The sequence below is a fragment of the Panthera leo genome, chromosome D4 (assembly GCF_018350215.1).
Source record: "Panthera leo isolate Ple1 chromosome D4, P.leo_Ple1_pat1.1, whole genome shotgun sequence".
Classification (NCBI taxonomy): Eukaryota; Metazoa; Chordata; class Mammalia; order Carnivora; family Felidae; genus Panthera; species Panthera leo.
In genome coordinates, this window is record NC_056691.1 from 83,279,771 (window position 1) to 83,294,683 (window position 14,913).

The 14,913-nt window shown below is 45.9% G+C and overlaps 1 protein-coding gene across 6 annotated transcripts in view; it reads right to left on the reverse strand.

The window, feature by feature from the left end:
* Window positions 1-5,541: 5,541 nt before the first annotated feature.
* NR6A1 (nuclear receptor subfamily 6 group A member 1) overlaps window positions 5,542-14,913 on the reverse strand; it is a 225,550-nt gene continuing 216,178 nt past the window's right edge. For all 6 annotated transcript variants that reach the window (XM_042911846.1, XM_042911848.1, XM_042911847.1 and 3 more), the window contains 3 exons: window positions 9,821-9,942; window positions 8,018-8,170; window positions 5,542-5,917 (listed from right to left, as the gene is read on the reverse strand). In XM_042911846.1, coding sequence (XP_042767780.1) covers window positions 5,829-5,917; window positions 8,018-8,170; window positions 9,821-9,942 — 364 coding nt within the window. In that variant the 3' untranslated portion in view covers window positions 5,542-5,828. The remainder of the gene's footprint in view (window positions 5,918-8,017; window positions 8,171-9,820; window positions 9,943-14,913) is intronic.

Consider the following 14,913-nt stretch of genomic DNA (forward strand, 5'->3'; position numbering starts at 1 on the left):
TGGCATTCAAGGCTCCCAAGGGCTTCTCCAGCCTCAACTCTTGCTAATCCCTTCCATCTGCCACCATTCCTGCCACGGCAATCCCTTGTTATACCCAAATATTGCATGTTTCTGATTCAAAGCTGGGTGGGCCTTCAAAGATGTTGATCTCTCTCATCTCTACCTGGTCTAGCTTCCTTTCTGTCCGGTGCCTTTCTTCAAGACCTGCCTTCAACACTCCTCTGTGAAGCACTTCCTGAGTAGAACAAGCCACTCCCTCCTCTACACCCTTACAACCTCATATATGTCCTTCATTACAACTGGATCCCACTGTACTGCAAAGGTCTGTGTTTCCTTCCCCCACCAGACTTAGTTCCTCTAGTTGTGCCACCTTCTGACTGCATGACTTTGAATGAGTCCCTTCACCTCACTTCAATAAAACAGAGGTAATAACCCTTGGAGCTCAAGGAGGTTCAGGTTTGTGAAAAGTCCCAGCGTAGTGCCTGGCACACAGAGCAGACACCTTACTCAGTACTGGGCCATTGATTCAAGCAGCTCTGAGTTATCCCTCTGCCAGACCCTCAGCAACAGGAACCGAGTGGGGAGGGTGTCTGCTACAAGCAGGAGCAACGGGTCTGAAGGCCCCAGCCAGCTCCTCTGGACACCCCACCATCCCTCCCCAGAACCCCAGACAGGCTTCACAGACAGATGCCACGTGCAGAAGGATTCACATTTATTGGTTCAAATACAGTACCTAACATTTGCTAAACATGCATTTCACACTAATTGGTCACATTTCCACAGGTAGTCAATTCACAGAAAAGGGCCCATCCCTTGCCAGCTGGCAGGGTGGGAGGTAGCAGAGGGCCTGGGTAGCCCTTGGCCGGCCCTTTGGGGACAAGGGCTCAGAGACATCCCATTTATGCGATTCCTACACAGGACTGTGGGTGCAAGTGGGCCAACGGTAGGTAGCTGAGGGACACGTTCACTGATGTGTGTGCCACTACAGCACCTGATGGTGGGGTTGTGGGAGGTGGTGCTCCCTGTGCCTTGGATCACAGGAAGGAAATGGTGATCTCTGCAGGGGAGGGAGTGGCTAGTCCATGGCTGGGCAGGTGGCTGGGACTCCCCAGACGCGGCCCAGACATTGCAATGCAGCCACAAGCCCCTATCGCAAGCCTGGGATGGCAACACGGACAAAAACACCAACACCCCAGGGCAGGCAGGGCTTCTTTCCTGACAGAAACATGTAAACAGAGAGGGAGCTGCAGTATTTTTTTCCCACAGGATTCCTCAGGGAGGAATCGATCAGGATGTCATTCAAGAGGTAGTTTTATTTTTTTCTTTTTCATGGAAATTTGAGTCAACAACATTCTTACCTATTATAAGACATTTCAGAGAAAGAAAAAAAAAAAAATGGTCACCAAAGGGCAAAAATGATCCTTTGGCTGGCAGAGCTGGCTCCAGGATTTAGAAGACCAGCCTCCACCAGTAACACAACTTTCTTCTTGGGCTTGGAGCAAACTCTGGCCTACCTCACAGCTTCCCTTTGAGCCTGCAATTGATTCTTGAGCAGGCTGTGCTTCATTTAGGGCTGCAGGCCCAGAGGAGGGAGGCCAGACGGGAGCTGGATTGGGCAGAGGGACCAGGCATTTTTATGAGCTGGTATACCGAGGCAGAGCCACCGTGGCTCATGTTGCAGGACAGCCAGAAGTCTTCAAGTTCAAGGTAGCCCAGGTCTAGCTGAGAAGGAAGCCCCAGCTTGCTCCCAGACTCCACATGTTCTCTAGGGCTCCTGCTTCTGAGGAAACGTCCAGGCCTAGCTCTCAAGCCCAAAAAAAGAAGCTGCTGCTTGTGGCAGCCAAGAGAGGGGTTTCTGGGGACCCTGTAATTAAATACACATCCCTGAGCTGTGGCCCTAGAAACCCTTGCCTCGAGGCTAATCAGTTTCCAGCACCTGGTGGAATGATTGCCGTTTCTCATCCTGAGACACAGATAAAACATCATTTCACAGACACTGGACATAGATGCTTCAAGCTGAGGAAAAAGGGAGGAATGATTAACTGCAAAGGCAGAGGGGAGTGTAGGGGATTCTCATGGATCAAGTTGGGGAAAGTAAGAATAGTGTGGGTGGGGTTTTTTTTTTGTTTTTTTTTTTTTTTAGTTTTGTTTTTTGTTTTAAAAAATCAATAAAGAAAAGTTTAATAAAAGAGCTGGTCTGAAAGCCTGGATTTCTTAAAATAATTGCAAAATTTTAAAAAGAAACAAGGAAAAAGGCATATAAACCAGGGGCCCAGAGCTCAAGACTTGGAACAACTGCTCAACTTCCTGCCCTACTGAGAGGCCAGGGTCCCCTTACTTCGGCCAACCTTGGACATGGCTTAGGTGCTGCCCAGTGTGTTTGTTCATCTGTCTCCATCTGTCCCATTCCTTGACTGGAAATCAAGAACAAACAAAGTTAGGAAATGGGGAGCAGAACAAGGTAGCTAACTCAGAGAGCCCAGGGTTTTAGGGACCTGGTAACGTATTGGCCATGGCAGGTACTCACATCCCTGAAATGGGGTGGCAAGTAAGAAGCAAGTCGGTGTGGGGTGGGTGACTGTCAGCAATGCCTTAGAGACCCTGAGATTCCCTTGATGCATCCTCTGGTTCTGGAGAACAGGACAGGGAGGTTCCTGCGTGCTGCCTTCTATCCCTGGAGGTTCGCTCACCTCACTTACGGGGCAGACATGGGGCCGGTGTCCTCTGAGCCAGGTGGAGTGCTTAGAGACAGGTTCTGGGGAGTTTCTCCAGACTAAGGGCGAGACCACTGAACCTTGTGAAAAATTCCAAAATTCTACAAAGGAGCCAGAGAGCATGAGTTGTAGGTGAAGTTCCAAGATTCCAAACTTTTATCTTGGGTCGAGAAAACACTTAATGGGAAAGGAAAGGAAAAGCCTGTGTGTTTCAATGCAGTGCACACAGCTTTACCACAGCTTTCAGGGTTATAATTTTATGGTGGAAAAACTCTCACTCAAAGTGAGCGCTGTTGGTAGCAGGGGATCAGAGAGAGGACAGAAGAGAAGGGAATTAGAGACAACATGCACAACTTTTTTCTTCTTCCACTAGCAAAAAGGCTACCTTGTTAACCAAACATTATGGGAAGAAAGGCAAAAAACAAACACACCAAACCTCCCCCTCCAACCTTTCTCTGTGTCCTTCAAACCAAATTCACAAATACATCTAGTGGCTGACCTAATGTCTCCACGCTGCTAGCTACACTCCTACCTTCTCCTCCTAATACCTGAGTTTGCAATGCAACACATTCACTTTACCCTGTTTAAAAAAAAGCCCACGTCATAAAAGGACTGGGTGCAGAAGACATTAAAGGCTGTCCACAGGTCAGGCTCCGGCTTGGAACACACGGCCACTTGGCTCAGAAATTCTGCAGGGCTCTTGGCAATGAATGGGCTCTTTGTTCTGTGGAATCTGCTGCAAACATTTGTAAAAATGGATTTGTACAATGGCAACTTGCAGAAGCTTTCCCCCACTCCACAAATTAACAACTTGCTCTGTTTAACGCTGCGTTATTGGAGAGACATGCTCTTGCCTTGTCAGAGAGCAATTTCCTTTGATATCCAACACAACCAGTAAAATGCTTAATTTAAGAGAAAAGCAATTTCAAAAAGTAATTTGACACATGGAGGTCTAGAGCAAAGAAAGATACTGCACACAGGAGCAGTCTTGGAGAAGGGGACTCTGATATATGTCTCCTCCCCTACCTTGAGGAAAGCAGCTTGGAGTCTGACCTGTAGCCAAAGAATGTGATCTAGTTGGTTAAATAAAAAAATTCAGGGAAACAAAAATATTGTGAACTCAGAAATAAACAGATACACACACAAAACACTTCCCATCAACTAGTGAAAAACATTCTGGTTGGAGCTTTTCCTGAGGAACATGTCTCTTTTCTCTTTCAGAGCAGCTGGAGAAATGGCATTAAGGAATAATAAATGCTCTGAGTTTTAGATCCATCAAGGGACAAAGTCATCATTCTGCCGGTACCCGTAACATTTCACTGGGAAGAAAAGATTACAATCTGACACGGACTACCTGGTATGCACATGATGTGGTGGCTGACTGGGCAAGTTTGCAAGGCCGGGTTGGGAAGAGAGCAAAAGACCTTTGACTAAACAGGAAAAACAAAATGCTGTGGGCCCCTCAAGCCCACCCAGGGAGGCACCCAGTTAAGTGGTCTGTCTGCTGCACTGGCTGTGGGAGGCACCTGGGTATAGGCAGAGACAACTGCTCTAGTAAGGCAAAGAAAGGAAAAGCACCTGAAAGAACTCTAAGACAGACATGGTATGGCTGCTGGCCAAAGCCAAGAGGGTAAGGAACGTTTCCCAGGACTAGGTAGGGCAGGTAGTGAAAGACTAGGAGGTCCAGGCCATATCTGCAGAGGGGGTAGCCAGACCCTGAGGAACATGAGGTAGTTTCAAGCCTCACCCCACCCCCTGCCACTTCCCTTCCAGGTGCTTTGGACTCCAGCCCTCTAGGCCTTGGTCAGCCAGGCCACTGATAGTCTAACAGGCAGCTGGGCCACTCTGATCCTTGGGCTTTCTAAGGAAACCTGGTCTCACTTTGGAGAGATTAGGAGAACTTGGGAGTAGAATGAAGAGGCAAAAATTCTGTTCAGCAGGTGGGGGGATGGTCCTTCCCACTGTATGAAAGACTGCAGGTTTGGGATTCAGTCCTGAGGGTGGGACGAGATGGGGTGAGGGGAGGAACAGGGAAAGGAAGATTATTCTTCTGGCAGTCTGGCCTTTGTCCCACTACCCTTTGAAGAAAGCAAGGTGAAAGGAGAATAAATTAGCAGTGGGCACCAGGATTCAGAGCATGACATTTTGTTCAGTTTTTTTCAAAGGGCCAATAGGAAGCCAAATTTATAAGAGAGAGACAGGAGTCTGAGGAAAGTGGACCTTGGTAGATCCAGGTAAAGAAACTAAGTAGCTGTGACCCCTAGGGAGCTGGTAGACAAGTCCCAAGAATTAACTTACTGCCAGGGACTTGTGTGGATGAAAAGTTGACAGTGGCAGAAACTGACGGTGGCGGTTCAGACGGTGGGGGCGGGGGGAGCCCACAGCATGGTGTGAGAACAGAAACCCTTCTCCCTGAGGACTTGTATGGAGGGAGGACACCTAACTTAGATTTGGTCACTGTGCCCTTCCCCCTCAACTGTCATGCTTTCCAAAGAAAAGAGATGGCTAAATCCTTATCTCCTGTCCTGTTCCCAGTGTCTTCCCCACTTTGCTTGATAAACCTCCCAACGTCACTTTGCCCCTTTATGATGTGCTCTTTTACTTTTACCTGGCAATTCGGTAGCTAGAAAAAGGCAGTTCGCTCTCTGACAGACTAATGTAGGAGTCTGCTGAGAACATGTGGAAAAAGTAGGGATGGTCACATCCCTCCCTTCCCACTGAGGTAGTCGTCTTTGTCAACATTATGGAAATATTCATCTCAGCCCCATCCCACCCTCTCCCTCAAAATACAAAAGAACTATCTCTAAACAATGACAACACTATAACATTAAACATCTTCACATTCTGTAAACTGCAAGGAAATGCATCGGCTGCATTTACACAAAAGCATGTGCATCATGTTGAAGGCCATACATTCAACTCTGTCGTGAAATAAATATATAGAAAAATGAGGTTAAAAAAACAGACAAACAAACAAAAACTCTTCTTGCTATGGAGGCGACTGGAAACACTGCTCCACAGCCTCCACCTTGGTCTCTCTGGCTCTTTCTTCTGGAGCCTGTCCTGCCCACCCAAGGCGTTGCAGTTGGCCTGAGGAGGGGCGCTGGGAACAGGTCATTCCTTGCCCACACTTGTCTTGCAGGAATGCAGTACCACCTTAAAGAGGAGAGGCAGCTGCTCCAGGGGTACATTCACCATCTTTCCTGGTAACAAGGTGGGAAAAGAAGAGTTAGCAAGTGGCTGCACTGGGAAAGTGTAGCTGCCTCCTTCCTCTCAGGCTGGTAAAGGGAGAATGTTGCCTTTTTTTTTTTTTTTTTTTAAAGTTTATTTATTTTGAGACAGACAGACAGAGAGAGACAGAGAGAGAGAGCGAGCAAGCAGGGGAGGGGCAGAGAGGGAGGGAGAGAGAATCCCAAGCAGGCTCCTTGCCATCAGCACAGGGCCTGATGTGGGGCTCGAACTCACAAACTGTGAGATCATGACCTGAGCCAAAACCAAGAGTCGGATGCTTAACTGACTGAACTACCCAGGCACCCTGAGAGAATGTTTATTGCCCTTTTGAGTGATTGGAGCAAGAAAAGTGCCAGGAGTATCAGACAAACTGTATTAACATCCTGATACCCAGACCCATTCTGGTGCCCTAGAGAGTCTAGTAATGGTGCAAGCTATAATCATTGCTACCATTTACTTGCTCTGCACTAGGTGTTTAAATGCCTTATCTAATGCTCACAATATTTCCATGTGACAGCTGGAACTTTTTATCCCTATTTTATAGATGAAGAATCTGAAACTGAAAGGTATTCCTAGATGTTCTCTTAGAGCTAAAATACCATAAGAAACATATTCTGTTTTTTTTTTTTTTTTTTTTTCCTGTTAGATTCTCTAACTAGCATTCCAAAAAGCACTGTTCTTTCGAATAGTATAATGGGTGAGTAAAAGTACTGGAAAGAAAAGGAGGGGAGTAATCACAGGGGCAAGTAAATTTGAGAAATTCAGGGTTCATAAAGGTATACAGGTTTCTTTATTGGAGGACTTCACAGAGCATTCAGTGTGCTAACATACTTTGTAGATATCTGAGGCCGTCGTTCTTCTCCCTGACCGTATCTTAGAGTCATGCCCAGGTCCCATGCCATATCAATTAAATCAGGATTTCTGGGGTACAATCCAAGCACAGATATTTTTTAAAAGCTTCGCAGGTGATTCAAAATGCTGCCAGAGTTGAGACTCCATCTCAGTATTAATTACTGCCCTCTCTTTATTTCAGAGAGCATCTGAATTAATATCTTGTTCAGTAAGACAAAGATTTGGAAATGCTGAGATATAAACTACCAAAGCACCCCTAAAATTCCAAAATTTTAGGTCCATTTCAGATCTGCTAGACTATCTAGGTCCAAAAAGTAGAAACAAAAATTCCTTTATCAGATTGAAAAATTTTTCCTTCAAAATTGCACTGCTGAATCTGACAGGAACAATCTTAGTCTAGAGGTCACATTTCTGTGTTTTCCCTCAGTGTATACTGGCTACTCTACACAAGAATCTTTACCAAATGAACTAAAGCAACCATAACAACAAGAATTCCTTTGCAAAGGTATAATTTTTGAGAATTATTTTAAAGGTATCACTTTAAATGAATGATCCCAGAAAATCTGTAAGAAATTTTCCAAAATGAAGTTAATTAAAAAAATTGAGGGGCGCCTGGGTGGCTCAGTCGGTTAAGCGTCCGACTACAGCTCAGGTCACGATCTCGCAGTCTGTGAGTTCGAGCCCCGCGTCGGGCTCTGGGCTGATGGCTCAGAGCCTGGAGCCTGTTTCAGATTCTGTGTCTCCCTCTCTCTCTGCCCCTCCCCTGTTCATGCTCTGTTTCTCTCTCTCCCAAAAATAAATAAACGTTAAAAAAAAAAAAAAATTAAAAAAAAGAAAATTGAGATATAATTAATTCAAATACCATAAAATCCACCCTTTTAAAGTATATAACTCAGAATTTGAGAAACCCTGAGCCTGTTTCGCCATCCACTGAATGACCATAATATCACCAATCACTAGCCTTGCAGTTTGTTCTGAGATTAAGTAACAAAAGGCCACAAAGCACCCTGCACATCATAGGCACAAAGGAAATGTCAGACTCTCTTTCCCTACAAAGAAAACACAAAATTCTCATTATAATGTAACTTTTCTGAGGGCAATGGTAGAAGCTCTTTTATGCAGTTGGTGATGGGCCTGGAATAAGCATTTTGAAAACACTGCCTGTCTCATTCCCTTCACAAGCCAAGGAAGGTTTGGAAGCCCAGCACTAAGAACGTTACCTGCAATATAGCGAATCTCAGGTAAACACATCATGAGGTCAGGAAAGCGGTTCGGCTGATGTGTGTATTTATATTCAGTGAAATCCTGGCAAATGTACCAATATCGCTTGTTCAGTTGTTCCAGCTGTGAGGCACTGGTCAGACCCCTGATATCTGTTAAAAAAAAAAAACACACACACACACAGGAAATGGAGGGGTTTTCTATTGGGGAAAGAACACCAGCTCCTTCAATATGTGCATCTTTCAATTAAAAGTTATTAAACATTGTCACAACAGGAGACCTTTTCTCTTTCTGACATGGAGGAACAAAACTCTGGACAAGGGAAGAGAAATCAGATACAGGCAAAAAATTATAAAGGAGAATCACTAGACTGAAACACTTGAGTGCTAGGCTCTATCTTCCTCAGCTCCTACATAGCTCCCAGCACAGTGCTTGACACAAAACAGGCACCAGTGGATGTTCAACAACTGGCTGAATAATCTACCTTTCATAATGTATCTTTCAGAGTATCTTTAAACTGGCCCTTTGCTGGAGGCCGATCAGAAAGCTTGCGGAGCCTACACGTTTATGCTAGGCATATACTCACACATGGTCTCCTATGTGCTTCTGCTCACACTATTCTACCTGGGCTGTCACTCCAGCTTTTTTCTATATAGATTTCTCTCTTTATATAAAAATGTATATGTGTATATAATATGGACATGTATGTATACACACACACACAACTATCCCTTTTATCTATAGAATATATAGTTTACACACACACACACACGTTTATATATACATAAATAAGAGAACATAAATATTCTCTCTCTATATATATCTTACCCAGCCTTTGAGGCCCCACTCAGATTTCTCCTCCAAGAAGTTGCTGCTGATCTCCCTCCCATCTGAGGCTCAAGTAATGTGTCAAGTGCCATTTTAAAGTGTGTATTTCTTGAGGCCAGAGACCTGGGGTCTATTTTTATTTAATGTCTTTAATGCTCAACACAGTGCCTGGTCTAGGGAAGGCACACAGAACAGCAGATAAATGAGTGGAGAAGACAAATGAATGAATAGTGGAGAAGCAGCAGGAGGAGTAGGCAAAGAGGAGGGTATTGGAAGTCTCGACTAGGAAACTGAACACAGGAAGAGAGTACTTTCAATGTTACAAGGCAGCAAAAGCGCCCCGTTGCACTGTGAGAGTACAGCACTCATACACTACTTTGGAAAAAAGAGAATACAAATTCTCCTCCACACTCCGGTCACTAGCAGCTACCAAGTGCCACTTTGCAGGTAATCCCCCACATAAACCACATTCGGCCCTCCTCTAAACAAAAGCCATGCTTGATATGCATTGTGTGAGTTCTTGTGCACCACCATTCTGCCCTGAAGGGGCCGTCAGAAGCACTGCCAGACTGTCACAGAGGTCTTATCTCCAATAGTTTCATCAGTCACCCTGGTCTTCTTCAGTTGCTGGTAAACTTGGTACAAATTTTAAATGACGCATGTACTGTCCTTGGTGTCTGTGTTTAAATGCATTAAAACTGACTAAACAAAGCGAATCCTTTTCCTTCCTCTATGAGTTATAGAGACTGTGGCATTTAGGTTTGAAGAAAAAATCCAAAGCATGCTCTGCACTATAGAGGGGCAGGATGAGGAGAGCACAGGCCTTTATCTAAGATGGGTACCCACATCGTGTGACAGATTCTGTGTGACAGTCCTGAGGGTAAAGGGGTGGGAGGTGGTGTGTGAAACGAGGGCAAATGCTCTCTGGCCAACAACAACAACAAAGTCCCCTTTCCTCATCCCCAGCTACTTACCTTGATTTAAGAAGTTAATTGCTTTCATGCAAGCGTACTCTTCATTGCTGACCTTTAGCTGATGGAACTTGTGATATAGGTAGATGAGCCGCTCGATCACCTCCATCCCTTCATCACTAAATCTGGGAAACAGACAGTGGAGGTCAAGGAAGGGAAGCCAGAGGTCTCCTATAGCTCCTTAAGGAATCTAGGATTGAAAAGAGCCCGAACTTGGGGGAAATGGAATCCAGAACCATTTGTGAAGGACAGGTAGCTCCATGGTTTGTCTAGCAGCCAAGAGAGCTCATATAAGCTGCTGTTCCCAAGGTCAGGTGGGGTCAATCAAATCTAAGTTCAAATCCAGCTCCAACATATAAAAGCTGTAAGACTTTGGGAAAATCATTTGACCCCTCTAACCTTTGAGGTCCTCTTTTGTAAAATAGTAACACTTGTCTGCTTAGGGTAACAAGGGCCAAAGGCAGTCTGTGAAACGTAAATGTGGAGAAATAGGACATTATCAAGGTACTGCTATTGTTGAAATGCAGTCTGCAGTGTCAACGGCAGCTGCCATGGTGACTCTATGTGAGCTTCTGCCACGATGAAGAAAAAGCTGACGGTTATATTTTCTAGGTTCACTGTTTCTAGCAGGGCTGAGGTTACACACAGTGAAAAAAAATGTTTGGCATCCCTGACTTCAGCTAGGGAGGGACAGAAACATTAACTGAGCCTCCATGTCATACCAGTCTCTGTGCTGGGCACTTTAAAAAAACACATTTATTTATTTTTGAGAGAGAGCATGTGAGTGGGGGAGGGGCAGAGAGAGGGGGAGACAGAGGATCTGAAGCAGGCTCTGTGCTGACAGCAGAGAGCCTGATGCGAGGCTCAAACCCACAAACCGAAGTTGGATGCTCAACCATCTGAGCCACCCAGGTGTCCCTGTGCTGGGCACTTTATGTGTACTTTCTCATTTAATCTTCTCAGCCCTATGGGCTAGGTGAGACTATCATTATTACCACTGTACAGACGAGAAACTGAAGTTCAAAGAATGGAGGAGACTGGTCCACAAGCATACAGTTGGTGGCAGAGCTAGAACCTGGAACCTGCGCTAACTTCCCAAGGCCTTGGTTTTTCCAACATCTACATAGCAGGTAAGACTCAATGCGGACCATGATCCTTTCTTTGGATCAGGAGAAAGCTCCTTGGGGGAAGACCAAGTTTTAGAAAAAGGAAGCCAAGGTTAGAGGACTAATCCTCTGGGTCCTAGTGGGGAACACCTCATACCAGAGGTGGGGACACCACCAAACCAAGAAGGCAAAAAGGCTTAATGGGGAAGCAAGTGTTTATAAAAGCTGGGGTCGGGGTCACGCTCAGCCTCTGCCCTTCCAGGAGTGGACTAAGGAGAGTTCCAGACAGGCCTTAGATGCAGCTCAGTCATGGAGAGAAGATGCTCAGCCCTGGGACTGCTCCCTGGTGGCATGTTCAGATCTGAGTACTGCAGCCCTATGCCAGGCAAGAAGGCGCTGTCTGCCCCCCTCAACACCTGGGGATGTACTACTGCTGTCTGGGCTCTACTACCTTCTGCGTTGACTCTGAAGGCCTTGCAAGGGCTTGGCCTCCTGGGCAAGCAGCACGTTTTTTCTTCCCTGGGGAAAGCCTGGCCCTGGTTGGAGCCAGAGGCATCTGCCCTTCTCAAGCACCAGGGGGAGCTACAGCAGCAGCTACCTGCAATCTAGAGCCCTGACCCTTTTGCCCCAAAGTCTGGCTCCCCCTCAGTCTGAGCTGGGGTTTCGTTTCTTCCATCAGCTGATCTCAACAATGACGGCTGACTCCATTTCTCTCTGTGCCTGGCCCAACAGTTTTTATAACTTTATTAATGCTTTCCCAAACTGGCTGATAGACAAATTTATACTGAACAGCTCCTATACTAACCTTACCTACCATTCTACCCTTTGGTGAGCATTTGCTACTTGCCAGGTACTTTGTTAAATATTCGACACACATTATTTCATGGGATACTCCCAATACATCCACCAAATTGGTATTACAATTCTCTGTTCACATGTGAAAACAAAGCTCAGAGAGGTTATTTACTGTGCCCCTAGTGCATTCTTATATTTTACCCCCCTGACAACCATGAGATATCACCTCCACGTTAGGGATAAGGAAGCAAAAGAAGAGCATCTTGCCTTCCACAAAAGTTACATGGTAGATAAGTGGTGGTGGGTGGGGCCAAAGTTTAAACCTAAATTTTCTGATTCCAAGCCTGTTGCTTTCTCAGCACTCCATTGTCCACTCCCTGACTGTCAGGTCCCCACAGCAACTCAGCCCAGGGCTCAACTCAGCTACGTGCAGGGTATGCTGCAGTGCCTCGATGCTGCTGAGACGTGCAGGAGGCAGTGGGCCTGAGAGTGAAGATCACATCACTGCCTCATCACAGTACTCTGCTGGCTACTTCTGTTCTTGAGAGGAAAAAGGTCTTTCCTGCAAATTCCCTCTAGGATCTGCCTGGAGGGGTGGTGTGGGGATGAAAAGCAGTAGGTCAAAAAGGAGGACACAAGCAGAGCGGCAATGCCAGCATCTGTCTGTGGCGGAGCAGTGTAGCAAACAAAGATAATGTTCTCTCCCTTAATCAGCAACCGCTTGCCCCAAGTGCTCCCTCTGGCACTGCAGAACCTGCAGGTGTGTGGTTATCAGCCGGACCCCCAGCCTGCGGTGGTGAACTTACTGCAAGGGATACAAAGGAGCTCCCAAGTGCCTGGCATGAGCACATGTCCCAAATCTGCCCGCTCTACTGGGGACAGCACATACTCTCTTTTCCAAATTTCCTAGGACAGGCAACTATCATGGACCCCTGACAGTGGTGGGGGGCTGGCAGCCAGCCCAGTAGCCCCCACTCAGTCTCCACAGCCTGACTGCAAAGCTTTCCTCCACACCCCGCATCCCACCCCTTGATAAACAAATTGTTCTCTGTTCCATGGGCCTGCTTTCTCCTCCAGCCGTGCCTCCTCCACATCTGCCCACTCCACAGTTCTAACGCCCCTGTATTCCCTGTCTGCACATTATCAGCATTTAAAGCCAGAAAGTTGGACAAACACACCCATTCTTCTTCGAGGTTCCCATTACATAGGCATGCTAGGACAAAGAAAACATTCCTGCCAGGATCCCCCAAACCACTGGACCATTCAGTCAGCAATTGAAACTGACACTATGTAAGTTATGTCCCATTAAGGGGGCTGAGAGGCCTAGTTGTCTCCTTTTCATTCAGCTAAATGCACCTACCCCCAGGAGCAGTCATCAGCCACAACCTTAGAGGAACTGCCATCTCAGCACCCACATAAACACTCCACGATGGGAGTAAGACTCTAACTCCAGGACACATTCCAGAAAGCCGAAGTTTTGAGAAGGCTAAATAATTCAGCAGAGGGAAATGGTAAGGATTCTGGGCTTTGGGGCACAACAGATCTAGGTGGTGATGTCTACTTCATCTCTTCCTAGGTTTGTAGCTTTGAGTTTTCACCTCTCTGACCCTCATGCTCCTCCTCTGTGGAACAAGGATAATATTAGTGCAGTTGCTTCGGGTGGTGGTGAGGACTAAACAAATAATGTTTGTATAGCACTTAAGATGGAATTTGGCACAATAAACAGTCTGTAATTGTTAACTATTATCATTATTAATGGCATCATCATCATTGCTCCTGTTGCAACAGCAAAATGATTGTGTTTCTTGAACCTTACAGCTAGGATCTGAGCAGGGAAGCTGGGAGGCAACTTTTCATAGATCTGGCAGAAATGGAGCTAGTGCTTGTGAGATAGAATTGCCCATTAAAGCCCATCTAGTGCAAGGCATCTTCTCTTGAGAGTGAAGGAGTCTTGATTAGGGCCAGGAGCAGTCACTGGCTGGTGCTACAATCTGCTTTAAATCAAATTCACCCAGCTCACTGTCTGATAACAGCCTGATTAAGGAAAATGGGTACCATAAATTTGATTCAATATTTGAGAAGAGAAAAGGAGGTGGTCATGTATCATCGGGGAAAAGCCCTTTCATGACAGCAGGAACTTACTTGCACTTAAGAGTTGTGAAAAAGTAAAGGCATTTTGGGGGAGTAGGAGTAATGCAGGAGCAGGCAAGGTAGAAAAGAGCTATGGCCAATTACAGACTCCACACCCTGGGTTTCTAGCAGAGGAAGGAATGCTTTACACTGATGTACCTGATTCCAGGGTTTTTCACACTTCCTTTTCCTCTGACCTCCAGGGCAGTTCCCCATGCATCTCAGGCTCAACAGACTCCAGATCAAACTCAGAGTGGCTCATCTCTTAGCCTGTTCTTCTCAGGCTCCATTATCTTGGCTAAGAGAATTGGCACTCACCTGCCTGGTAGCACCCCCACCCAACTTTCCACTCACTGAAGTCCCACTGACTTTACCTCCTTGTTATCTCTTAATTTTGTGCTGTCCTCTCTATTCCCATAGTCACTGCTGCCTTGTCCAGGCCTTGTTTTCTTTTACCTGGATTATGGAACAACCTCCTACACAGATACCATCCTCTAGCGTTGTCCATGCCAATCAATCCTGACTTTAGAGCCTCAGGGATCTTTCTAAAATGCTAACTGCCCATGTAATTACTCCACTTAAAAACATCCTAAGACTTAACAGTAGTCACATAAGATAATCCACATTCTTTAGATTGGCATTTGAATACCTTCATGATCTGCCTTCTTATACCTTTCTCTCCAGTCATTTCTCCCCTCATTTCTGTCTCTCAGATACATTCTCTCTATACAATCCACAGGATTGCTTTTGATTCCGTACACAAACCAACTATCCAAGATCTCTAACTTCTAGGACTCTGTTTTATCTCCTGCCTTCCTCCTGTTCTCTATAATCTACATATAAAAACCCACTTCAAGATGCAACTCAAATGTCTTATCCCCTGGCAAGCACTACCTGATTATGCAAGTAGAGGTACTTACTTCCTAGTCCCTCATATGTCCCTCAATCTCTACCAGTACCCCCCTGGATTATAGACTGTTATCTGTTTCTATTTGTCTCCCAATCCCCTAAACCACGGGGCTCTCACCTGAGTCAGAAACCGTGTCTGCATCATCTACGATCCCA